Source organism: Crocuta crocuta, unplaced genomic scaffold (assembly GCF_008692635.1).
Source record: "Crocuta crocuta isolate KB4526 unplaced genomic scaffold, BGI_CrCroc_1.0 scaffold80, whole genome shotgun sequence".
Lineage (NCBI taxonomy): Eukaryota > Metazoa > Chordata > Mammalia > Carnivora > Hyaenidae > Crocuta > Crocuta crocuta.
Genome location: NW_027527559.1, coordinates 3,118,055 through 3,145,009, shown reverse-complemented (window position 1 = coordinate 3,145,009; position 26,955 = coordinate 3,118,055). Strand labels below are relative to the sequence as shown.

The following is a 26,955-nucleotide window of genomic DNA, read 5'->3' as shown; positions in this document are numbered from 1 at the left end:
GTCTCGGGGTCAGGGGTTTGAGCCCCACGTTGGGTGTAGAGATTACTTTTAAAAAATTACATTACTGGGGCACCTGGGTGGCTTAGTCGGTTGAGCGACCGACTTTCGCTTAGGTCATGATCTCGCGGTTCGTGGGTTCGAGCCCCGCCTCGGGCTCTGTGCTGACTGCCAGCTCAGAGCCTGGAGCCTGTTTCAGAGTCTGCGTCTCCTTCTCTCTCTGACCCTCCCCTGCTCACTGTCTCTCTCTCTCTCTCTCTCTCTCCTAGAAATAAATAAAAATATTAAAAAAAAAATTACATTATTGGGGCACCTGGGTGGCTCAGTCAGTTGAGCATCCGACTTTGGCTCAGTGGTGATCTCACAGTTCGTGGGTTCGAGCCCTACGTTGGGCTCTGTGCTGACAGCTAGCTTGGAGCCTGGAGCCTGCTTTGGATTCTGTGTCTCCCTCTCTCTCTGACCCTCTGCTTGCTCGCGCGCGCGCTCTCTTCCTCTCAGAAATAAATTTTTTTAAAAAATTTTAAAAAAGAAAGAACTACATTACTTGAGATGATTGTCCTTGAGAAATTCTGTCAAGTGTGTTAGTTTATAGCACGTGAACAGTGTTTTATGCATGCTTGGGATCTGTATAAAATCAGTCTACATACTGAGAGTTTGTTGAACATTAGTGACTTTTGTGATAGACAATGTGACAGTTCCTTAACCAGCTTTATTTGTATCAAGATATAAAATATTGAGTAGTAGCCTGTTAATAATACCCCACAAGACTGTAGAATCTTAGAGCAGTGGTAAAGTCCAGGAGGAGTATACCGCATGGTGACCCAGAGATAACTGAATGCTAAAGGGCTGGTAACTGTTTAGAACCTTAAAAATCATAAGCCTTGATTTAAATTAAGCAATAACCCAGGTACCTACTTTTAATTTTTTAAATGTTTAATGTTTATTCTTGAGAGAGAAGACAGTGTGAGCAGGGGAGGGGTAGAAGAGAGAGAGACACAGAATCTGAGGCAGCTCCAGGCTCTGAGCTGTCAGCACAGAGCCCGACGCAGGGCTCGAACCCACGAACCGTGAGATCATGACCTGAGCCGAAGTCGGATGCTTAACCCACTGAGCCACCCAGGCGCCCCTCCCTACTGTCTAAAAATGTACCTTTGGTAACCGTACAAAATCAGATGTCTTATTTTATAGGTACATTTTAAGGAATTCATTGTTTTTACGTTTTAAAGTGAGGCATTCATTTGACTAATGTCCAGATCTACCAGTGAAACTCTTTGAGATTTCCCTCCTAGGGAAACCTGCATGGAACTGCTAGGGAATAGCTCAAGGTGAGTGGAGAGGATGCCCTCTTGATCACCCGAGATGATACACGTTAGAGGAATGTGTTGACCCCCTTCTTTGCAGCGGGGGACACTGTTGGGAAACAGGCAGAGTGAAGTGCACGGCACTGCTGGCCTGTTCCCCGGCTTTATGCGCTCTGTCAGGGCCTCCGAACTGTGGGGAGGAAAGAAGCTTCCCGAGAAAAGTGGCAGGTGGAGAGAGTGGATGTGATGAGGTACAAGGGCTTGTGAAAGGGAATCGGTGTAAGGTTTTCACTGTAAAAAACAGGGCTGGAGCCAAGTGGCAGAGCTGACCGCAGCGTTAGGAGCCGCAAGTTCCTGCTCCCTGAGCCGAGCTCCTCAGCCTGCAATCCTGCTTTTCACCTTCAGAGTGAACGGCGGAGGGGTGGAGAATAAGGGTTATGGTCTGGTGGATGTGGGTTTGAGTCCCGGCTCTGTCACCTACTGCCTGTGCGGTCTTGGACGGGCTGCAGGAGCGACAGGTGTCTTTACCTGAAAAGTAGAAATGATGGTAACATTGAACTTGCAGTACAGCTCCTGTGAAGATTAACACACTCCATATAACATGGTTGTACATAGTTAGAAATTACTCAAGATAGATAGTGCTTAGTATATATATTGGGTGTGTAGGAGGTAAGTAAGTGTGATCTGATCTGATATTTTGCATTTTAATCAGTTTATAGTAACAGGTAGCTACTCTTCCTTTCAAATAATTTTCTTTATATATATTTTTAAGTGTATTTATTTGAGAGAGAGAGCGCGCAAATGTGTGTGCACAAGTTGGAGAGGGGCAGAGAAAGAAGTCCAAGTAGGCTCTGAGCTGTCAGCACAGAACCCGACGTGGGGCTCAATCCCACAAACCTTGAGATCATGACTTGAGCTAAGTCAGATGCTTAACTGACTGAGCCACTCAGACTCCCTTAAAATAATTTTTTATGCTCAAATACGGGTCATTGGCTCTTTTCCCAGTCATGTGTTATTTTCTGGCTTTTAAGTTCTTATAGATTCTCTGGTATAGATGGTAGAGTGTTAAATATAATTATGTTTTTCTTCTTTTACAGCACTTAAATTTTTTTTTTGATTCTTCAGAAAGTTCTTGACAGTTAAGAGATGGAAATTATTTGTTAATCTCAAGTGACAATATATGGAATGAGAGTATACTAAAATATGTCAAACAATAAAACAGGGACAAAGCCTAAAGACGGCAGTGAATGATGTGAATGACAGAGACCGTGTATCCCAGATAGCATTATTTAAACCAAAATTGTTTTTTTTTTCAATCTGGAAATGTAGGTAAATTAAGAAAAGATGGCCACAGGAAAAGAGCATAGTAAAAATCAAAAGTATAATAATCCAGGGCGAATATAACTAATTCTCCAGAAACTTGATTTATTTTACATAGTTTGTGTCTTGATTGATTTGATAATGAAGTTCCTGAAAAATGATTAGTAATATGGAAACCACCATTTTTTTAATTTAAAAACATGAACCAGTCTAGTTCATATTACTAAAAGTTGCAAATAATATATGGAAACTCTGAAGATAAAAATATTTGTGAAAAAGAAAAATTAATTCAGGGAACCCCTGGGTGACTCGGTTGAGCGCCTGACTCTTGATTTCAGCTCAGGTCATGATCTCATGGTCCATGGGTTTGAGCCCCACGTCGGGCTCTGCACTGACAGCACGGAGCCTGCTTGGAATTCTCTCTCTCCCCCTCCCTTTGCCTCTCCCCAGCTCATGAGCATGTGTGCTCTCTCAAATAAACATTAAAAAATCAAACAAACAAACCGTGAATTCAGCGTGAACGTCCAATCAGGTTGCAAGTGACAGTAGCTTGCAGTTACCGTGTCTTCTAGTTTGTCCTTCTGAAGTGTCGTTAGACCCAGTGACACACCACACAGGGCATTTCTCAATCTTGGTGGCTTTGGGACTTTGCTCTCAATGGAATGTACCGCTGGTGTCGAGTCAGCTAACGGCCTCTGTCTGTCGTGCTCTGATGAGGAGAGCTAAAATATTTTCTAAGTAATATTAAAACTCAGAATTAACCTGGGCAAGGCAGAATCAACATTTGGTACGTGGAACAATAGATGTTGGCTGATACATCGTCTTTCTTTATGCTGAGTCAAAAATAAGCACCCGGTGGAGGAATCTTCCAGTCCCCAAATACAGAAGCAAAACTGTGAAGTCACTTATTCTAGAATTGGGGTGTGTGTTTGTATATGAATGTGCTGCCCAATACAGTCTGTAGCATTTTTAAAGTATCCATTTCTTTATTCCTTTATTGGAGAAATCCCAGCTAATCAAGTTGAAAGGTAGATCTACAGAGCGTCTTCATTTTTCAGTAGCTCAAGGATCAGAAGTTTTTATAGTGCTCCAGTTTCAGATAGAGGAATTCCTTTCTGTCTTCTTTGCTTCATGTTAGAGGTTCTCTTTGTGCAGTGATCAGAGAATATATGGAAACTCAGGGCTGTTGAGTTCCCTTGACCTGGTCTTAGGGCACCAATAACAGATCTAGTTGTAAAAAATCTATCAGTAGTTTTTGAAGTAATCATTTGGGAAAGTGAAGTTCATTTGAATTCTGAAAGTTAGTGTAAATATTGAACCTAATTTGTTATTTTACCCAACAGACTAACTTGTAGAGTAAGGGGATATCGTTAAAGAATATAAAGAAAAAAGTTGGCATGTGAGTATTATTGGCGCTTATACAGATAGAAGCGTCCGTGTTCAACTTTGTTTTCAGTGATTATTTGTGGAATTTGGAAACACTGCTCAGCTTTGGAGTAGACAGAGGATGAAAAAGAGTTTCAATTATTTACATTTGAGAAAAAAATAAATGCCTGTTTTATTTCTTCTCTTGACAAGTGTTGGAATATTATTTTTGTCTTTCCCACTGATTTCTAAATACTTCTGGTTACTCTATTGCCACAGTAATTTTATGACTCATAAGAGGAGTATTTGTGTGAAAGATTAAAATGCTAATTCTTTAAAAATGATATCCATAGACTACCATATATAGGCAGCATCAGTGAAATAAAAAAGAATCCTGCAACAATAAACAGAGTCTTCCAAAATACTTATGTTTTTTAACGTCAGTAAGGTAAGGAGGTGGCAAAACTTAAATTGGGTTAAAGTTGTTTTTTTAACCTTTCTTTTTTTCTTTTTTTTTTTTTTAAGTAGACTCCACACTGGGTGTGGCTTGAACTCATAACCCTGAGATTGTGACCTGAGCTGAGATGAAGAGTCAGATGCTTAACCACTCCGCCACTTAGGTGCTTCTCATTTCAACTTTGAGACCCAGGTTTATTTTCTGATCAACCTGCCTTTTTGCATTATGCATGAATTTTAGTAAATTAAATGTATTATTGAAACAAAATTGTAGAACTATTTCAGGAAAGAGTAGGGAATTGACTTTTTAAGAAGTACCTACCATAAGCCCTGCCCTACATCAAGTACTTCTTATAAAACTCTCACATTATTGGAGAGAGTGTTTGTCTCCCATTTTTCTGGGTAAGGAAAGGAAGCATTGAGCAGAGTAAGGAACTTGCGCAGCGTTAGAAGGTTAATACAGGACTCATCAAGGATTGACTGTAGGTCAGTCTGAACCTCTAAACCTTTTACAGTTTTCTCTAAACTAGGCTGTCTTTCTAGGGTGTTAATATAGAAATAAAATCATACTTAATTGCATTTTTATGCATCAAGGGCTTTTTATTTTTTTAGCAACTAACCAACGAATTGCACTGTTGCTGTGTTGGTGAAGTTTGAGTTAATGGTAGGTCGTTCTATAAGAGTTTAATGAAAACACGGGAGCCTTATTAGTNCGAGATCATGACCTAAGCGAAAGTCGGACACTTAACCGACTAAGCCACCCAGGCGCCCCAGGATGAGTGGTTCTTAATTTGTGGCAGGAGGGGCATCGCCTGGGGGTGTGTTAAAATCAGACGGTGGCCCAGCAGGTCTGGACCGAAGGCTCCCCATTTCTATCTAACGCGTTTGTCAGCGGTGCTCGTGCTGCCGCTTCATGGGCTGCACAGAACAGAGGCTCTAAATGGTGAACTTGAGACCACACAGGGTTACTAAGGTCTTCTGTGTTAATATTATTCCTGCTTTCTGTTGGGATAAAACCTGTACAAGTGATAGATTGGAATCCATTAGTTCATACGGGAGCTTATTCAATATAAAAATCCTGTAAAATGGTACCAACTTTTTAAAATGTTTATTTATTTTCAAAGAGAGAGAGAGAGCATGCACGAGTGGGGGAGGGGCAGGGTGAGGGGGAGAGAGTGTGTTCCAAGCAGGCTCCACACCGGCAGCACGGAGCCCAATGTGGGGCTCAAACCTGTGAACTGTGAGATCACGACCTGAGCCGAGGTCAGGAGTCGGACCTTCACCAGGTGAGCCACTCAGGTGTCCCAGTGGTACCAGCTTTTAAAAAACCTATGACTTAGAAAAGCGCAAACTAAGGATCTGAGAAATTGGGACTTGAGCAAGACTAGTCAATTATTTTTTCCACAGATAGGTTTTTAATCATTTCAGCTCAGCAAGATTTGGTTGTGTGTGACGGCCATGCTCAGCCGTGGGGATACCAAGACAAAGAACTCAAGGTGTTTTTTTCCCGACTTGGGCCCGATGGTGAAGGTGTGGGGTGTTGGCAAGTGAGTAGGGCAGAGCGCAGACTAGCAGCCTGGGCGTGGGGCTCAGCAGCAGGTCTAGTGGTCGAGCCAAGAATCTTCCGACCACCTCTAGGAGCACACCCGAACTTGAAAGAGAAAAAGAAACGGCTTGTCACCACTCTTGCATTTACTTTCGTGAAGCAGATTTTAATCAGTATATTTATAATCTTTTTAGCTTCTAGACCTGTGCACAAAAATGATCAAGTCTTAGCCTCGTGACCTAGGGCTAAATGCTTTTAAGTCCGTTTTCACCCGGAGAATGAAGCTGTCGCAGTGGAAACCAGAAGGGAAATCCTACTCCTTTTACCAAAACTTGATTTTGTAAACTATTTTCTTCACCCAGTGTATTTATAAATATTTGCCCCACATTTAGATTATTAAAGGCACATTAAAAGTTAGTGACAATAATACTTTATGATTGTACATGATAGTTGTTTTTTTTTTTAATTTTTTTTTTTAATGTTTTATTTATTTCTAGGAGGGAGAGAGAGAGAGAGAGAGACAGTGTGAGCAGGGAAGGGTCAGAGAGAGAGGGAGTCACAGACTGAAACAGGCTCCAGGCTCTGAGCTGGCAGTCAGCACAGAGCCCGACGCGGGGCTCGAACCCACGAACCGCGAGATCATGACCTAAGCGAAAGTCGGACGCTTAACCGACTAAGCCACCCAGATGCCCCATGTACATGATAGTTTTTTTGAGTATGTCTACCTAAGAATTTTTCTCGCGTGGACAGGATTTTATCAGGGGTTGTTGAGGGTTTTTAAGATCCATCGTAGGCATTTCAGACACGTATGTCTATGGAAGACTCCTTTGGATACGGATACAGAACTGCTGTAGAGTCGGGGTGAATATATTTCAGCTCCCATAGATTTTGAAAACCCCAAGTCTGTAGATCAAAGTATCACACACTAGCCCTGGTGGTAGTTTCTAATAGATGTTGCCATGTTTGTTCTGATCCATATTGCAGAATTGAGCACATCTGCTTATATATTTAAAAAAAGAGAGAGAGGGGCGCCTGGGTGGCTTAGTCGGTTAAGTGTCCGACTTTCGCTTAGGTCATGACCTCGCGGTTTGTGGGTTCGAGCCCCGCGTCGGGCTCTGTGCTGACTGCCAGCTCAGAGCCTGGAGCCTGTTTCAGTCTGTGACTCCCTCTCTCTCTGACCCTCCCCTGCTCACGCTGTCTCTCTCTCTCTCTCCTAGAAATAAATAAAACGTTAAAAAAAAAAATTTAAAAAAAGAGGGAGAGAGATGGATGTCTTTTTCTATGTTCTGGGGCCGAATAATCTATCTTCCCTTGCTACTGACTAGCTTCTAGTTAAATAGAATGTAAGGGAGCAAATATATAACAGTCTGCAGTAAACATCCAAGAAATAAAACCAGTGCAATTTCTTTCTTTCCTTTTTTTTTTTTTCTTTAAGGTTTATTTATTTATTTTGAGAGAGACAGAGACAGTGCAAGTGACAGAGGGGAAGAGAAAGAGAGGGAGACGGAGAATCCCAAACAGACTGCACTCTCAGCACAGAGCCTGAAGCTGGGCTTGAACCCACGAAACCATGAAATCATGACCTGCACTGAAACCACGCTTAACCGACTGAGTCCCCCAGGCACCCCTGAACAAGTGCAATTTCAGTATGTAGGTGTACTGCATACAGTATGTAGTCTTTCCAGAGATGCAGTCTGGGGACAGAGTAGAATTTCAGTGGACAAAAACAGTGGAGGCTGGGAGGAGACAGGGTGAGGGTGCGCCGGGGACGTGCATGGAGGGGAGCCGTGCAAGGCCCTCCTGAGCCCCGCAGAGACGGGAGTGGACAGGCAGGCAAGCAGCTGACGGGACTCACGTGGGATGGATCGCAAGGTGACCAGCGTGGTGGAGTCCTCTTGTTGCCAGAGACAGCACATCCCAGGTGCTGTGGGAGAGGAAGTCACCTGCCGGCGAGGCCCTCAGGAGGAGGTGGCCTTCCCCCTTGGGAGAGGTGCGGAGGGGTGTGAGGAGGCCAGGCAGCGCCTTCAGTGACCCAGTGAAGATGTGAGCGCGTGTCCCTTGTCAGGAGGCCCGAGGCGGAGAGCCCTTGCCTCCGAGCAGGTGGGGCAGGATGGCGTTGCCTCTGAGCAGGTGTGAGCCACCACACGGGCTCAGGGCCAGCTGGGAGGCTGCGGCTACCGTGCCGCCCCGTCCGGGAGATGTGAACGTGTGCGTGCCACTGTGGTTTGAGGGGCAAGTGCAGCTGCTGCTTTAAAGTAGAATCCAGGGGCGCCTGGGGGGCTCAGTCGATCAAGCATCCAGCTTTGTCCCGGGTCCTGATCTTTTGGTTCGTGAGTTTGAGCCCTGCATCCAGCTCTGTGACAGCTTGGAACCTGGAGCCTGCTTCGGGTTCTGTCTCCCTCTCTCTGCTCCTCCCTCAAGTGAGCTGTCTCTGTCTGTCTTTCTCTCAAAAATAAACATTAAAAAAAAATAGAATCCACTCAGAATATGCAAACATGTTTTGTAAAGTGTCTGTGTCCACTTGGTGGAGAAGAGAGGCTGGTGCCTCTGGCAAAGTCTGGAAGGTGGGGTCCATCGTGTGCGCGGCCCTGGCGCCTGCAGAGGACCACGTGTGGCTAGTGCTGGCAGCGTGTGCGTGCCTAGCCGCCTCGTCTGGAAGGTGGGGAATCAATAGCTCTGCTGTGGGGCTGGTAAAGGAGTTAATCTGCACCTGGAAAGCGCTTCAAGTGCCCCGCGTCGTCCTCAGCGCAGGAGACCAGCACCCGGGACTCACACTGCTCAGCACGTTCCTGGTAGAGGCCACGGTGTCTTTTCCAGCACCTCCTCCTCCATTCTGAGGAGACGACTTCTTGATAGTTCTGTACTTTGAACCACTCATCAGGGTGTGTTTAGTAAACTTGTGACAGCTTTGTTCCTGAATCGCGGGGCAGGCGGGAGGGACAGTTTGCTCTGCCAGCGTGGGGGTGGCTTAGCCAGACTTTCTCATTCGATAGGACATGGCATATGGCACTCATGGCTCGTGCAGAAGTGGATGTGGAGTTACCGTCCGTGTTATGATCTGGAGTGTGTTATTTGTTCCTAAAATACTGCAGGAAGTTGTATTGCTGTAGTAGATACGTTATCATTCAATCAGTAGTAAATTCTACCTAAAATTTTATTTTTCCCAGGGGTAAATGGGGAGTTGCTTTACCTAGCCCACCACTCTTCCTTGCTCACCCCATTTGAGTTTCTCTGCTTTGGGGTCCCCGGCTGGCTTGGTCGCTGGAGCATGCCAGTCTTGGTCTTCAGGGTTGTGAGTTGGGTGTAGAGCTTACTTTAAAAAATAAAATAAATTTCTCACCCTCTTTACATCTTATTAAAATGCTGACCTCTTTATCTCTACCTTCTTGAAATAGGGTCTTATTGTTTTTATTTCCTCTTTCCCAAAAGACTTCGGTGTGGTGGTCAGATGTGATAGGTCAGCCTTGGAAAGCTCCCATACCTTCCCCACATCTGAGGGCCTGTCTTTAGTGCATGTGAACATGACTTAGCATGAGAATGTTTATTGTCTGTCCCGACTTGCCTCGAGGTTCTCCCTGAGCTTGGAGAATTGGGATCCCCCTTGAGCACTGGTAATCCTCGTAAGGTGTTAGCCACTCAGCGCTCTCCTGGTAGGAATGATGAAAGCTGTTCAGTCAAGGCTTGACCCTCAGAACCGTGCCCCAGGTACCTCTGCCCTCCACCGCCTCCCTGGGTGGGATGCTCCCGGCCGGCTCGTGACTCGGCGGACTCTCTGCTTCCTGGTGACTCGGCGGACTCTCTGCTTCCTGTAAGCATCCCTGTTGGCCCACGTGTCTAAAAGGCCCTTTCCAGGTGTTTTGCATCCACGTTGCTCTATTTGCTCACTGCACTCGCTAGCCAGCACTGTTCTGTCCCTGTCTGTCTGTCCTGCTGGCTGGAATGGAAGCTCCACGAGGCAGGGACTGGTCCGCTAACGGCTGTACGTGTCAGGACCCCGAACCGCGCCTGGGTGTAGTAGGGCCTCGGTAACTCCCTCTGTGTCTTCGGGTTAAGTCGCGCCAGATATTGGAGAGGTGGAACTTACACAAGAAAAGCATTTTGTTTCATAAGTGTAAATAAAGGATTTTAATTGAATTCCATTTTGATCAGTTTCAGACATTTATTCCCCTGAGTAGAGAGCCCTCTGCTAGACAGTAGAGTAGAAAAATGCACTGTGTGCACAAAAACGGACACTGCTGTGTGCAGACACTTCCCAGTCTGGCCCAGACGGAAACACACAACCAGATAGAACCAGGTGATCAGGGCTCTTCACGTCCACCAGGACCGCCAAGCGTTCTCAGCCAGACCAGGTGTGAGGCTGAGTCAGCGGTGAGAATCCAGGGGCCTCATCTCCTCTCCCTCCGGGGGTCCCTGCTCTTCAGTCCCATGTAGTCATCACAGGACAGAAGGGCTGGCCGCTGCCTCTCCTTAAGTTGCTTGACCCATTCAGGTTTTTCAGGTTTTTAAAGGAAGAGCACCGCTCATAACCTGTCCTGGTGGACATAGCCACTTGCATCACCCTCTCCTGGCAGAGGTGGTGCCTTCCCAGACCTGCAGGGCTTGATGGCTTGGGTTCTGAGCTGCCCACGGCGCCTGCTGCTGGACGCTTGTGTGGAGGTGCTGGCTGACTCCACGGCTGCCTGCCTATGGACTCTTGGGGTGTGGAGGTGCCGGCTGACCCCACGGCTGCCTGCCTATGGACTCTTGGGGTGTGGAGGTGCCGGCTGACCCCACGGCTGCCTGCCTATGGACTCTTGGGGTGTGGAGGTGCCGGCTGATGCCATGCCAATTGCCAGTGGTTGCTTGTCGTGTGGAGGTGCTGGCTGACCAGTTCTCAGCAGTTGTAAGTGACCCCAGGCCACCACATCAGCACCTTACGGGCAGACCTTCTGAACCTGGACTTCTAAGGGCAGGGCTCAGCAACACATGTTTTAGTAAGCCTTCCGGGTGATTTTGATCACAAATTTAAGATCATCTGATGTAAATAAAATTTTTCAACTTATATTTGCTTCATTTCATACACTCCATATTGGAGAAATTATAGTATGTATAACATTAAATCAGAATATTAATTGAACTCAAAGATCATTCTAAATTTATTTTCATCAGTCCCTGTGGTCTTAAGAATGTGGTTTTGTGGGAAGCCCAGATTTCCCTTTAGACCTAGGACCTTACTCTGTCCTCAGGGTAGGCCAAACACATGTTTGAATCAAACTCTTAGGAGCCTGTGTAACCAGTGACTCAGTCACTTGCTTTCTGTGCATTTCATGGTTATTCAATAGTTAGCTTATTAGTTTAGCAGAATGACTTAGGATCCTGCATTAAGAAGTCACTGGATTTCTTCTGAGGACTACTTAACTAAAAATTCTTTTTTTGTGTGTATATAGTCCAGATCTGTCTATGTATCTGTATATATTTGAGGGGTAGAGGAAGAACGAAAGAGAATCCCAAGTAGACTCCTTGCTCAGCATGGAGCCCAACCTGGGGCTCGATCCCATGACTCTGGGATCATGAGCTGAGCCGAAATCAGGAATCAGACGCTCAACTGACTGAGCTACCCAAGCGCCCCAATATATTGCTTCCTTTCATTCACATATAAGGTTGAAGATCTAGTTCTTCATTTTCTTTTTCTGCTACTAAGATTCAGTTGTGGTACAACACTATTTAAAAGTAATCTTTCTTCTTCTACCTATTTGCCTTTTATTAGTACCTTTCTTTGTATCCTATTTTGAGCTGTCTCTTTCCAAATAACATTATATTTATCCAGAGTGTTAAATGAAATACACAGATGAGAATATAAAGCATTATTGTCTTTTCTGTTTTGCATACTTAGTAGCATGCTTAAAAATTAACTATAATTTTTTAATAAATTTTTTTAATGTTTATTTTTGAGAGACAGAGCACATGTGTGGGGAGGGGCAGAGAGGGAGACAGAGGATGTGAAGTGGGCTTCATGCTGTCAGCACTGAGACTGATGTGGGGCTCCAGCTCAAAAACCATGAGATCATTCATTACCTGAGCTGAAGTCGGCCACTAACTGACTGCGCCCCAGTGCTTGCACCTTCATCAAGTAGAAAAATGTGTGGGGATCGGCAGCAGTCAGTACTCTGTTTGCACTGGGATTGTTTCTCCTTTGTACCTTCGTGTCTGAAATGAGGGCCATTAGAGGTTCAATTTTGACTGTTGATGGTGCATAAGAACGATATCAGTGAGAAGTTTCCTGAACTTTATTTTTGAAGTTTGTTGTTTTTAGTGAAATACTAAATACTTAACTGATTTACATATAACAAATAACATTTATATGTAACAAATATGATAAACACTTAATGATTTAAACTTGGATATAAAGGGATAAAGTCACTATTTCTATTTTGCAGATTTAATGTATGGAAACATGTGCATAAGGTTTGGGGCATATGTATCTTTGGGCAGCAGCATATTGTACAGTTTCAAAGCAGAAGCTCTCAAGTCTGAGACCTGCGTTCAGATCTTTACCTTGAGCAAGTTTACTGTCGACCTTGGGTGGGTGACGTCTCCGAATGTCCCTGTTCCATCTGTGTGACCGTGTCCTCACCGGCGCTGCTGAAGCTGCCCCCCAGCGGTGGAGCGTTGCACTGTCAGAATTGACCAACACCCGTGGCCTCTAACACGTGAAAGGGGGAGTGAATTCTAAGGCAGGCACACCTCACTTTAATGTGTTCTCCTTCATGGGGCTTCTCCCATGCTGTGTTTTTATACACTGAAGGTTTGTGTCGACCCTGCACCCATCAAGTCTGTCAGCGCGTTTTCCTGGCAGCATTTGCTCACGTCGTGTCTCTGTCACATTTTGGCAGGTCTCACAATGTTTCACACGTTTTCATTATTATATTTGTTATAGCGATCTATAATTTATGATATTTGATGTTACTGTTAGAACCGTTTTAGGAGCCGTGAACCATGCACTCGTAAGCTGGCAGCTGCAGGCAGTAAACCCTATCTGTGTTGTATTTGCTCCACTGATGGGCCGTCCCCCCTCGGGCCTCCTCCTCCGTGAGACACATCACTGTGCACATTGGGTCCATCAGTGCCCCTGCGGTGGCCTCCCAGTATGCAGTTGAAGGGCAGAGTCACACGTCTGTCATGTTAAGTCAGAAGCTGGAGGTGAGCGAGTCAGTGAGGAAGGCACGTGAAAGCTGAGACAGGCCAGCAGCCGGGGCCCTTGCGCCAGTCAGCCAAGTTGTGAATACAGAGTTCTTGAAGGACCTGAAAAATGCTCTTCCAGTGAACCCCCAAACAGGAAAGCCAAACAGCCTCCACTCGGATCAGACCACTCCCAGTGTTCCTGCGAGGCGAAGCCTAACCCAGAGCAAGGCTCTGACTCTCAGTTCCGGGAAGGCGGACAGGTGTGAGGAAGCTGCAGAAGAAAGGCCTGAGTGTACGGAGGTTGTTGGTTCAGGAGGTTTAAGGAAGGAAATCGTGTCACGACAGAAAAGGGCAGGTGAAGTGGCCAGTGCTGATGTAGAAGCTGCAGCAGGTGATGTGGAAGATCCAGCCGAGATCTTTGATGAAGGGGCTGCACTGGAAAACACATTTTCACCGTAGATGAAGCGGCCGTCTATTGAAAGAAGATAGCCAGAGAGGAGAAGTCAGCGGCTGGCTTCACAGGACAAACTCCCTCGTTAGGGACTGAGGCCGCTGGTGACCATCCGTCGCGGCCAGTGCTCATTTACCACTCCGGAAATTGTTAGGGCCTTTCACAGTTACGTTGCTCTGCTGCTGCTCTAGAAGCAGAGCAGCCAAGCCTGGCTGGCAGCACAACTCTGTACAGCATGGTTTACGGAGTATTTTAAGTCCGCAGTGGAGACCTACTGCTCAGAAAAAGGATTTCTTCCAAATGATTACTGCTCCTTGATGCCTCACCTGGTCCCCCAGGAGCCCTGATGGAGGTGTCCAACAGCACGAACGTTGTCTTCATGCCTGCAGCCCATGGATCCAGGGGTCATTTCCACTTTCAAGTCTTACTATTTAAGAAATCCGTTTCACAAGGCTATAGGCAGTGATTCTTCTTCTTCTTCTTCTTCTTCTTTTTTTTTAAATTTATTTGTGAGAGAGACAGAGAGAGAGAGAGCCAGTGTGAGGAGGGGCAGAGAGAGAGGGAGACACAGAATCTGAAGCAGGCTCCAGGCTCCGAGCTGTCAGCACAGAGCCCGACACAGGGTTCAAACCCACGAACCATGAGATCATGACCTGAGCCGAAGTCAGACGCTTAACCGACTGAGCCACCCAGGCGCCCCAGGCAGTGATTCTTCAGATTGGATCTGGGCAAAGTAAACTGAAAATCCCTGGAAAGTGTTCACCATTCTAGATGGCTTTAAGAATAATCGTGATTCATGGGAAGAAGTCATAACATCAACATTAACGTGAGTTTGGAAGACGTTGATTCTGGGGGACGATGCGAAGGTGCAGAACTTCCGGGAGGACATCACTGCAGATGTGGTAGGAACAGCGAGAGCGCTCGAATCAGAAGTGGAGCCTGAAGACGGACTGATGTGCAGCCTCGTGGGCAAGTGAGTGAAGAGTCGGTTCCTGCACATGAGCGGAGGGTGGTTTCCTGAGATGGAATCTACTCCAGTGGTGATGCTGTGAAGTCTGTTGAGATGGTAACACAGGATTCAGAATCGGACATGAACTTAGTTAATGTAGCAACAGAGGGTTTGAGAGGATGGACCCTGCTGTCCGCAGAACTTATGCTGTGTGTAAGGTGCTGTCAGACAGCCTCCTGTGCCGCAGAGAAATCACTCATGAAAGGAAGAGTCCGTTGATGCCGCAAACTTCATTGTTGTCTTATTTTGAGAACTTGCACTGCTACGCTGAGCACACTGACCAGTCAGCAGCCGTCCTCGCCGAGGCAACCTCCGCCAGCAGAAAGATTACAGCTTGCTCGAAGCTCAGCTGATGGTTACCTTTCTTTTTTAGCTATAAATATTTTTTAATTAAGGTATGCATGTTGTTATTTTTGTCAGACATAATACTATTACACACATGTAAACATAACTTGATGTGCACTAAGAAACCAAAAAATTCATTTGGCTTACTTTATTGTAGTGTCTGGAACGGAACCCACAGCATCTCTGAGATATATGAAGCATTAAAAAGAAAAAGATCTATGTGTTGTGTCAAGAAGAGATGCCCATAATGTACTGAGTAAAGCAAGTAGGTAGAGCACGACATCTGTGTGTGTATGTGTGTTACCCACACACGCATGAGGAAGAAGTCCAGAATGTAGCACGTAACTGAAGTTGTTTTTTCCCTGGGGAATAGAACACAAAAAACTTAGGCTTTTTCTTTCCTTTATTTTTCTTTTTTAAATTTATTTTTGAGAGAGCTAGCAGGGCAGGGGCAGAGAGACGGGGGAGAGAATCCAAAGCAGGCTCCATGCTGTCCATGTGAAGCCCGACACCTGACACAGGCCTTGAGCTCCATGAACTGTGAACTCGTGACCTGTGCCAAAATCCAGAGTTGTCGGCTCGACCAACTGAGCCCCCCAGGCAACCCTTATGGTTTTTTTTTAAACATTTATCCTTTTTAGCGAGGCCCTATAGCTCAGGGGTTAGAGCACTGGTCTTGTAAACATTTATCCTTTTTTTTTTTTTTTTTTAAAGTTTAATTGTATTTTTGAGACAGAGAGACACAGAGCTTAGGGCGGGAAGGGGGAGAGAGAGAGGGAGACACAGAATCCGAAGACAGGTTCCGGGCTCTGAGCTGTCAGCACAGAGCCAATGTGGGGCTCGAACCTACAAACCGTGAGATCACGACCCGCGCCAAAGTCGGACGCTTAACCGACTGAGCCACCCAGGCGCCCCCCTTTAGGCTATTTCCATTTTGCATTTCTATAATCGTTAACATGGAAAAAAAGAGCTGTAAAAATGAATACATTTCTGAACAAAAAGTTTAAGAAGCAAAAGTACTGGATTTAATAATGTCATTTTTCTGTTTACAGACCTATTAATTGAAATATATGCACTACATGATTTTAAGCTCCTTTATGGAAAGTTCAAAAGGTTCAAAGGAGGGCCTCCGTTCTTCCTCACGTATTGACTGCGCGGGGACTGCCAGCTTGGGCACTGAAGGGCGGGTGAGCCGGCCGCTGCCGGGACAGACATGCAGACAGGTCGTTGCAGCTCTGTCCTGTACACGTGAACACAGCCTAGAAGAGAAAACTAACCTGTTTTCCCCTGGGGTCCTCGGGGAAGGCTCATTGGAAGGGGTGACATTTGAAGGAGGAGACCCTGGTGGCTGTTTGATAGAAGACCCTGGAAACGGGCCGTGGTGACCAGTCGGGCTCTGAGAAGGAGGCTCTGTAGCCGTGAAGAAAGAGCTGCTGCCTCTGGGTGGCGGAGCTGTTAGCGATGCACCAGAGCAGACTGAGAGAATGCAGTGTCACCTGCAGGCTGGAGGGGAGTGCGTGTCCAGGGCACTGCTCTTGGTAGAGAGTGATAACCGACAGCGAAGGCAGAGGCGCCTTCAGGGAGGTGGAGGCAGGCTTGGGGGCTGTGGCGGGGTCTGTTGGTGGAGGCGTCGGAAACCACCCGCCCCGCTGCAGACTTGTTCCCGTCTCCGTGGCTCAGGATCTTAGGATGTCGACCCCTTGTTCAGCCCCTTGTTTTTCAAGAGCTATTTGCCACTGCGCCCTCTTCCTGAGTAAGGGTAAACTCGGGCATCAGGGTTCAGGTGTGGCATTCTGCTCTCCCCGTCGCGGCGTTCAGCCCACCCGACAGAGTGCCTCTGAGAAAAGTGGTTGGAGCTGCAGTGTTCACCGGCCTTGCTTCCCACTCCCCCGCTGGTACCCACGGCCCGCCCAGCACGTTGCAGCCCCGGACGTGGCCAGCACTCGGTGCCCCAGGCAGGCAGAGGTGGGGGGTTCTGGGAGTGAGTCCATTCCCATCAGCACCCAGTTTCTGACGTGAGACCGATGGGCCTGCAGGAGGTGGTCGGGGTGCCTGGAGCCCCTCAGAAGGGTCACTCCAATGGCTGGCCCGCACCTGCCCGCGGTGGGACATGGAGGAAAAGAAGATTCGGGCCTTGGGGTGGAGTGTCAGCTTGGATACAAGCGAGCTGTGCGATGTGGTAGCATATGGAGCCCTGTCATGGTTCAGTGTCCCCACTGGAGCGGGGTCCACACCACTGCGTGGCTCTCCGTGGCTGTGGGGGTTTGGGGAGCTCACGCACACCAACCACTCGGCACACAGCCAGCCCTCCGTTCTACCCATCTGCACCTGCACCTCACAGAATTCCAGGCGTGTGCTCTGACTCCTTTTCCCACCGGACACTCGCGTCCCCGGATCCCGGGTGGGCGTGCAGGAGGGCACAGCGGTGCACTCGCATCCCCGGATCCCGGGTGGGCGTGCAGGAGGGCACAGCGGTGCACTCGCGTCCCCGGATCCCGGGTGGGCGTGCAGGAGGGCACAGCGGTGCACTCGCGTCCCCGGATCCCGGGTGGGCGTGCAGGAGGGCACAGCGGTGTGCTGGAACCTGCAGCTCTACCCTGGGCTTCCTTCTTCCTGCTGGAGCCCCCACAGCCGCCCCGAAGCTTCCTACCCTCACGGAGGTACCAGAATCTCTTGGGTGCTGCTTTCTGTCCATCCCTTTCACAGGGGCACATTTACCTCCGCGTTCCCAGCACGGACTCTGGCCTCTGCCTCCCCCAGCTCCCCCAGCTGTTTCTGGGGGGCTTAAGCGGTAGCTTTTCTCCACACTTCGTGGGCTCCAGGGCCCCTCGCATAAGAGCCCTGTGTGCACATCCCACGCGGAAAACCCTTGCAGTCCTTTGTTAATTAGTAGTTTCTTTTAAGAAGTGAAGAAGAATCAGGATGTAGATTTACTTTCCTGTACATGTGCTCAATTCTTTTTTTTTTTTTTTAAATGTTTTATTTATTTCTAGGAGACAGAGAGAGACAGCGTGAGCAGGGGAGGGTCAGAGAGAGAGGGAGTCACAGACTGAAACAGGCTCCAGGCTCTGAGCTGGCAGTCAGCACAGAGCCCGATGCGGGGCTCGAACCCACGAACCGCGAGATCATGACCCAAGCGAAAGTCGGACGCTTAACCGACTGAGCCACCCAGGCGCCCCAATTCTCTTTTAATAAATTGTTATTTTCTTTTTAAATATGCACCCCCCCATGTTTTTTAGGTTGTACCAAATAAAAACCAACCGTGATTTTTTTTTTTCTTTCTGTATCTATAGGTCCTCTGCCTGACGGATGGGAACAAGCCATGACTCAGGATGGAGAAATCTACTATATAAACCATAAGAACAAGACCACCTCTTGGCTAGACCCAAGGCTTGACCCTCGCTTTGGTAAAGGTTCATCTCAAAACCTTTTTAGATATTTGTGATAACTGTGTGTGTGTGTATGTGAATTTGGGAAGATCCCCTAAAATAAAATCGCACTACTTTCTGGTGTTAAGCAGGAGGACTGCCCGGCGAGCTTCTCCCATACTGTTCGTGCACCTCCTCACATACGTTCCCCGCGCCCTGCCACACGCGGGTGTGCGAGTCCGCTCCACTGCTCGGGCTCCGCGCTTGGGGGTGGGGAGCGGGTCGTGGCAGCTCACCAGCCGGGGTCCTGTCCCTTTCACGCTTCGAGGGACACAGACGTCGCATGTAAGATGGCCTTTCCAGGCTCCGTAAGAGTCAGGTGTCCCACTGCTCTGAACCCTGGGACGCCGCGCCGTGTGCTGGCCCCGCTTCTGCTGCTGCGCATCTGCAGTGAGCGGCGTCCTGTCCTGGAGGCTGTCCAGTCTTCTGTCCTCCACTGGGCTGGGGCCGCCCCTGGGGAGACGCCAGCGAACGCATGTTCTCTCTTCTTGCTCTAGCTGGCATTCTTTTGTGTAAGGAAGGCTCCTTAGTTTATTTATTTAGGAAACAAAAGCAAAGGCATATTCTCCTAGGGATGCCCAGGGGCCTCAGTCGGTTAAGCGTCCGACTTCGGCTCAAGTCATGATCTCACAGTTCGTGGGTTCGAGCCCCACGTCGGGCTCTGTGCTGAGAGCTCAGAGCCTGGAGCTGCTTCAGATTGTGTCTCCCTCTCTCTCTGACCCCCTCCAGCTCGTGCTCTGTCTCTCTCTGTCTCAAACATAAATAAACGTTAAAAAAATTTTTTTAAATACTTAAAACAAAACAAAACAAAGGCATATTCTCCTCTAAATCACCGTCTGCACAAAGGAACACCCCCTCACAAATGCACACATCACATTCTGATGATCATATACGAGCTCTTGAGTGCCTTTTTACCCATGTTTTTCCTGTGTTCTGTTCCCCCTTTGGGGTTTCTGAGCCCTCTTCCAAAGCCACGGAAAAATGAATCTAAAAAGGGGCAAAGCATTGTGGTTTTGAAGTTTTCGTCTTGGACTGGATGTTGCTAAATGAAAACAATGTGCAGATCACTGAGTAGGTCAGACTGAGGGGCGCGGAGCCTTTGAAGCTTTACGGGGTTTGACCTAACAACAACTGTGGGCTCTTACGGGAAAGGGGAATTAACTCTGTGAATGCCTTCAAAACACAGTCCTGGGGGGAAAACAGAAAAAGGAAAACTATGCCCAGAGCTGCTTGGATAGAATTCCTTCCCCCTCAGAAACATTATGAACAGTTCTGTTGCGTCTGTATGGACGCCTGTAAAGACTCCGGCGTGTGGGTGTCCCCGCGCTGACGGGGCAGCGGCGGCCGGTGGGCCCTGCTCACGGGAGGTAGAGGTGGGCCGGGGCACGGGCGGTCCTGCTCGCTGATGGCCAGCTGGGCTTAATGCTAGACTTTTGAGCTTCAAGGTCTATTTGGGTGTTAAAAAAGGGATATGGCATGTTAATAATTTGCAACTTCAGATTTTATTTAATACTTGAATAAGCCTTGTGGTTGAAATAGGAAACCAAGTAAGGTAGAAAATTTGATAAATATTGCCATTTGTATGGACTGGAGCAACAACAGCCATGTTTCCTTAAGTCATATTTAATGAAATGGATTCAGCTTGTCCACATTTTGGTGACTTTTTTTTAAGTGGTGTGTGGAATTTTTTTCCCCCTAACATAAGGTTATGAAAGATGATAATTAACTCTTAGCTAACTCCAGAAATCAGGAATTGGGACAAAGTTGTTTCTTTTTGGTTTGTTTTTTTGTGTAATTTTCAGTTAAAATAGTAAAATAAAACAACTTGACTGTGACCCTAAGTAGACCCATTAATTACACACAGAGCTTGGTCTTCTGTTGTGAGTAAGCACTACAAACAGCTCTCCTAGCCTGCCCTCAGCACACGCACACACATGCACACACAAGCCAAAGAGAAGTTCCATAAAATTCTCTTCCTGCCCGTAGTTTCCCTGTTTGGGCCCACTGTGTGGTGTCTTCCAGACAGGCTTGACGACCTGCCAAAGCTTTTTATTTTGTGGCCTGACTTTTAATCTGTTCCAGACCTTTTCAGTCAGAGCTCGAGTGTGACTGGGGGCGGGGGCTTCCCTGGTCTGGGGTGATGGCGGATAGAGTCAGGCTGTGAGCTGCTCAGCACGTGAAGGCCGAGATTCAAGGGGGTAGTGGGTTTTACCTGCCAAAAAAATACAGACTGTCCTCTTTCTGACCCTTTGAGCTGTGCATACACAAATGGTGGATTCTTGTTTTCATGGTTGTGATGTTTGGTTTCCTGTAGTCCCCAAATCTGTATTATTTACCCATGTCAAGTTAACCTTCTCCTCTGACATTTTGGAATGGAAGGATCCACCTCTTTGTAAGCTTGATGTCCCTCTCCTCCTTCAGACACCAGCCTCTTAACATTTTAGAATAATTTATCAATCCTCCTTCCTGCATAAAGTTAATAAATCATCCATATAATTTTAGGAAATTGAAGAGTAATTTGTGGATTGCTTTTCTTTTATCTGATTTTCTTGTTTAACATTTAAAAACTATATATTGACACTTGTTATTTTAGCGAATTTAGTAGTAATTTGTAACAAATCATGAAGTGACATGACTGGCAATAAGGATTCCCTGATATTTATTGGTTTTGAGTAAAGGAGGGGTTTTGTTTTTAAGGAATCCCATTGGGAATTTTGATCCTGTATTTAAATTGGTGCTTGAATATTATGTAGGCCACTACATTACTTCATATAATCACTCTTTCCTGGAGATTTTAAATATGTAAACATTGTGAACATGAAGAGTCTCAAGTTTTAAACATTTCCTTGTTATGTAATAGTCCTATGAATAGTGTCTGGTAAAAGCCATAATGAAAACACACAAAAATATAATTTCTGTTTTTTAAAATGAAAGATCTCCAAAACACTAATAATCTGTGAACCCCTCTTTTATGTGACATTACTGTCCTTATTATTTATATAACAGGACATATTAAATAGTGTCAGGAATCTGTGTTTCTGGAAATAAGTGCTGAGGGCACCACTGGAATAAAAACATGTTGGTGTAGATACTGGAACCAGAGATTTGGGTTAAAAAATCTATCTTTGGAGTCTTAAATGATTTAATGAACCATCTAGTATGGCAAAAAACAAAATAGTCTTTAATTCCTAACAGTTCTGTGCATAGAAATTCTGTGCATGGAAATGTCAAAGGTAGTTAAAACCCAGATGTTGATTTTGGTCCTTTGTTTCAGTTTCCCAAAACTTGGGGCGCGCGCACGCGTTGTGTGTGTATAAGAGTGTGAGAATTTCCTAAAATAATAATAACTAAAGAAAGGAAAAAGAGATCATTTATTAAGACTCAGAACCACAAGTTAGTCATTCTTAATCAGGGTTAAATCTTTTGAGATGAGAGGTTTATTAAAAATTTTAACTTTTTAGGTATACATTAACTTTTTCTTTTTAATACCAAGTATTCTTGATAGCTGTGGTAATAAGTGAAGTGGTACTTTACTCTTGATGAAGGTGTATCTGATGACCCCCTAAATACCTAAGTCTGCTTTAGTGAGACGGAAGCATCCACCGAAGGCCGTGGACACTAAACCATATCTCCGTGAGTGGAGTCTTGAATGGATAGAACGTCAACATCTGGCCATTTGAATTTTTACTGAAGCAAGTGTCTGGATAATTGTTCATTAAAGCATTTTTTTTCTTATCCTCTTTTAAATCTTTCCTGGCCATCCTAAATTATACATGTTGGGTTGTAGACTGTGTTCCTAACTACTTAGGGGAGAGAAAGAGATAATTCATCGTATTTTACATAAGAAGAACTGTTGCTAATGAAAAAAATTTAACAGAAAGACCTCCCCAAATTTGGCCCTGGAAAGAAATTTATAATTCCTCTAACAGCGTTTGTCAAGGTGTCGCTGGGCAGAGAGAAGTGGTGTTCTGGTGCGGGGGAGTGCTCAGCACCCCGCCTCGCCCACGGAGCCGCTCCGTCGTCCTCGACTCCCTGCACCACCAACACGGGTGTGCTCTAGACAGAATGCTAGCGGTGGGAGAGAGAAGGATATTGCTCCAAATAGGAGTTCCTCTGAGATGCAGGGAAACCGTGACCTGTCCAAGCTTATGTACTTAAGTGACAGTACTAGGATCTGAACTTGATCTTTTCACACCTGTTGTTTTTTTTTATATTTAGTTTTCATGCAGTTAGTGTTTTAGAAACCTCCCCCCTAATTCATCAGTACTGATACATGGAAATTTCAGAGAGAGGAAGATGACAGTGGTTAATGGTTTCTGTTGTGACTCACCTTGAGGAAGTTACCCAGAGGTTTCCAGTTACAGAAGAGAATGACGTGTGGCACCTGATGGCAGTGGATTGTGAAGCCGTGTGTCCAGATGGATTATCACGCCGCCTCTGTCGCGTCCTTAAGAGACTGTCTTCCAGCCTCAGTTTTGACCTTTCCCTAGAGTCAGAGCTTAGTGTTTTGTTCTTTTTAAGGAAAGGTGTAATGCCCAGAAAGGATGCATCTCTTTATTTACCTAGAAATTTATTTCCCCTCAGATTTGTGAATACTCTTCAATCCCAAAACTGTTCCCTCTCCTACTGTGGCTTGTCCATTTATTTTCGTGCACGGAGAGTTCCAGGATCTCAGCCAGGTCACTCCCCTTCTCTGTACGGCATTCGTTTTACTACTGCCTCTTTAAATGGGATATCCTGCATTATGTGAAAAATAGGGACTGGCTCTGAGCTGGCCTTTTATACGCCTTACCAAATTCTGTTTTCACGTCTGCAGAAGGTAGCTAGCCTCCTGTTTTCTGTGTAGTAGTTATTCCATAATGTGCTGAATTCAGGTGAACTATGATGTAGGAAATTTTACCTGCTCAATTGGGAATCGAGACCTGAGTGTTCCTGGTATCACAAAATGACCAACTCATTCAGAAACGTACCTGACTTCTCTTGACTTAAATGTGATTAGATTATACTGGATGCTTTTTGAGAATGATTTCTGACCCTTAATTAAAATTTAATACAGTATGCTAGGTTACGGATTCCTCAGTGACTGCTTTGGACCCTTGTTCAAGGTTACTCCCCAGAAGCCTTACGGACTTGAGCCTACGAAGGTTTCAGAGATAATTTTGGACTATTTATTGCACCATCTCAGTTTAGCTCTTGGCCCTCCGGTCACAGCTGGGAAGTACTTTCGAAGAGGAGACAGAGAAACCTTTCAGCCCTTAACCTAAAGATCAGCCTGATCACATGGTGAGTACGCCCAGGAAACAGACCTGAGGGGGGCTGTGCTGCGTCGCGTGGTTTTGTCCTCCGTCTCCTGGAAGCAGAGGAGTTTAAAAATGCTTACATTAGCAGGATTCAGCTTTACTGCCTAAAAGATGGAGCAGTTTTTGGTATGCTTTGTTTCTACGATGGAGAACCCCTGCAAAGCCGCACTGATAGGAAGCAAAAGCCTGATCAAAGCTGATGTGAAGAACCGTTCCAGGCTGTGCATGTAGTGAAGTCTGATTTAAAACACAGACAGACATTGTTAAGAATTGTTAATCCTTATTATGTATTTTTTTAACTTAAACAAGCACTTATTGAAATGAATATTTATTTTTTGAAATGAGTATTTTAATGTCTGAGAGTATAGAATATCAGAATTATTTCAGTACTGGAGTTTGCAGTTTGATTTGTGTATGTGTGGTTTGTTTTATGTTGTTTGGTTTTTTAATGTTGCATTCAAGAGGATGGTGCCAAAATACTTGATCCAGGATGGTAAGCGATCTCACCAAGGTTGAGCACGTGTATGTTAGTGAGTTTGTATATAGTTTGTATTTGATGGTGGTTCACTGATGGAATCACATAGTGAGCAAATACCTTTTTTTCACATGAGTTATTCATATGGAATTTTTAAAACTTAAATTTTTTTTTTTTTTAATTTTTAAAATGTTTATTTCATTTTTGAGTGAGAGAGACAGACCATGAGCAGGGGAGGGGCAGAGAGAGGGAGACACAGAATCCGAAGCAGCTCCAGGCTCCGAGCTGTCAGCACAGAGCCCAGTGTGGGGCTCAAACTCAAGAACTGTGAGATCAGGACATGAGATGAAGCCAGATACTTAACCAGCTGAGCCACCCAGGCGCCCCTTTCATGCCAGTCTTTTGGTAGATGTTTGAAAGAAGAAGTTGAATTGACCCAAATAGTGGTTTGTTGTCAATATTTCTTAAATAGTTTAAAAAGATTTAAAAACTTTAACCCACTTTTGGGTCCTATGGGTTGATGCTTGGGAAAGGAGCAAAGTGCAGTGTGTGTGAGGGAGGGCCTGAGGGCTGAGACCCGGAGCCTGGAGCCCGGAGCCGGGACCCGGGGTCTGGAGGAGGTGAGCTGCCATCACCTAACAAAGCAAAACCACAGTGAGATGCTGCCTGGTGGCTGGTCCCACTGCTAAAATCAAGGACAGACTGTAAGAGTCTACTGGAATATGGAGAAATTAGAGCTCTCATCCATTGATGGGGGGACTGAAAACTGACGCAGCCACTTTGGAAAACAGTGTGGCACATCCTTGGGTTCAACACAGGGTCGCACGAGAGCCTAGCAGGGCCTTTCCTAGGTGTTTATGTAAGAGAAGTTGAACCCGTGCGTCCGCACAGACACTGGAACGCAAGTCCTCAGCAGTGTCGTTCACAACGGTCCAGACGTGGTAAGGACACAGACGTGCGTCGGCTGATGAGTGGGCTAACGAAGTGTGCCGGACCCACACAGTGGGGTAGTTGTGGCAACAGAACGGAGGGAGATGCTGTCACACTACAAACACGGCCGTATCTGGAAAACGTGCGAAGGGAACCCCCAGTCACAAAAGGCCGTGTACTGTTTGGTTCTCTTGATCCGTTGTGTGCAGGATCAGCAAATCCAGGGAGACCCGTGACCCGTCTTTGTCTCCTGGAGTTGGGGTACAGGAAGTGTAGTGCGGAGGACACCCGGTCTCTTCAAAGCAGGCGATGAAAGTGTTCTGAAATTGAGAACGGCAACACAATTCTGTGAATCTATAAAAACTGTTAAAAGGGCGAGATATGTCAGTAAAACTTATTTTTTAAGATTTTAATTTTTTTTAAGTCTATATTTTTGAGAGACACACAACATGAGCGGGCAAGGGGCAGAGGGAGAGGGAGAGAGTCAGTCTCAAGCAGGCTCAGCGTGTCGGCCCAGAGCCCCACACGGGGCTCCTCCTCATGAACCGTGAAATCCTGACCTGAGCCAAAACCAAGAGTCAGACGCTTAACCGACTAAGCCACCCAGGTGCCCCAAGATTTTATTTTTAAGTAATCTCTACACCCCACATGGGGCTGGAACCCATACTCAACACCAAGAGTTGCTCGCTCTACCACCTAAGCCATCCAAGCACCCAGTGAAACTTTTTTTTTTAATTTATTTTTTTAATGTTTTTTATTTATTTCTAGGAGAGAGAGAGAGAGAGCGTGAGCAGGGGAGGGTCAGAGAGAGAGGGAGTCACAGACTGAAACAGGCTCCAGGCTCCGAGCTGGCAGTCAGCACAGAGCCCGACGCGGGGCTTGAACCCACGAACCGCGAGATCATGACCCAAGCGAAAGTCGGACGCGTAACCGACTAAGCCACCCAGGCGCCCCAAAACTTTTTTAAATAAATCATTCCTGCCACAGCATTGCCATTTGAGTACATAGCTTAAATTTAAGAGCATTCATTTCTTCTAACAAGTCTTGGGTATCCTCGTAGGTATGTGCAAAACCTAAATTTGTTTTTAAATGTTAACAAAGTAATACATAAGCATGCAGTGTCTGAGACTTGATAAAATATTAGACAAGGTAAAAACGTGCCTTCTTGAGTCACAAGGAACTTGGTGGAAGTTAATGTTTTAAAAGTTCTGGGGCGTCTGAGTGGCTCAGTCGGTTAAGCGTCCGACTTCGGCTCAGGGCATGATCACACGGTTCGTGGGTTCGAGCCCCGTGTTGGGCTCTGTGCTGACAGCTCGGAGCCTGGATCCTGCTTCAGATTCTATATCTCCTTTTCTCTCCCTGATTCTCCCCTGCTCACACTCGCGCACACATGCTCTCTCTCTTCCTCCCCCTCCCTCCCTCCCCCTCTCTCTCTTTCTCTCTCTCTCTCTCTCTCTCTCTCAGAAATAAATAAAACATTGTCTATAGCCATACAACCCTGAACGCACGCAATCTCGTCTGATCTCGGAAGCTAAGCAGGGGCGGGCCTGGTTAGTACTTGGATGGGAGAAATAAATAAAACATTAAAACATTTTAAAAAAAAAAGTTCAGACGCTCATTCTAGTTTTAAATTTACACTTAATGAAGTTACTACTAGGACTGAATTTATTATTCCGAAGTTTAGGGTTGATTACCAGATCTGTAATACTTTGTAATATTTCAAGATGAAGAGGAGAAATTATGAAGTCTTAAAAAACGTTCTGAAGTTTGAAAATGCAGGTCCTGAGGATGAAGTCTGGAAAGAGACCCGCCCGGGAGGTGGCCATCTGTGTGTTGAGAAGCTGGTCTCTTTTCGTTAATTGCTGAGACCG

General features: G+C 46.1%; 1 protein-coding gene across 1 annotated transcript in view; it reads left to right on the top strand.

Annotated features, from left to right (window-relative positions):
* YAP1 (Yes1 associated transcriptional regulator) overlaps window positions 1-26,955 on the top strand; it is a 113,492-nt gene that overhangs the window by 61,140 nt on the left and 25,397 nt on the right. Inside the window, exon 4 of the mRNA XM_077769754.1 lies at window positions 18,245-18,358. Coding sequence (XP_077625880.1) covers window positions 18,245-18,358 — 114 coding nt within the window. The remainder of the gene's footprint in view (window positions 1-18,244; window positions 18,359-26,955) is intronic.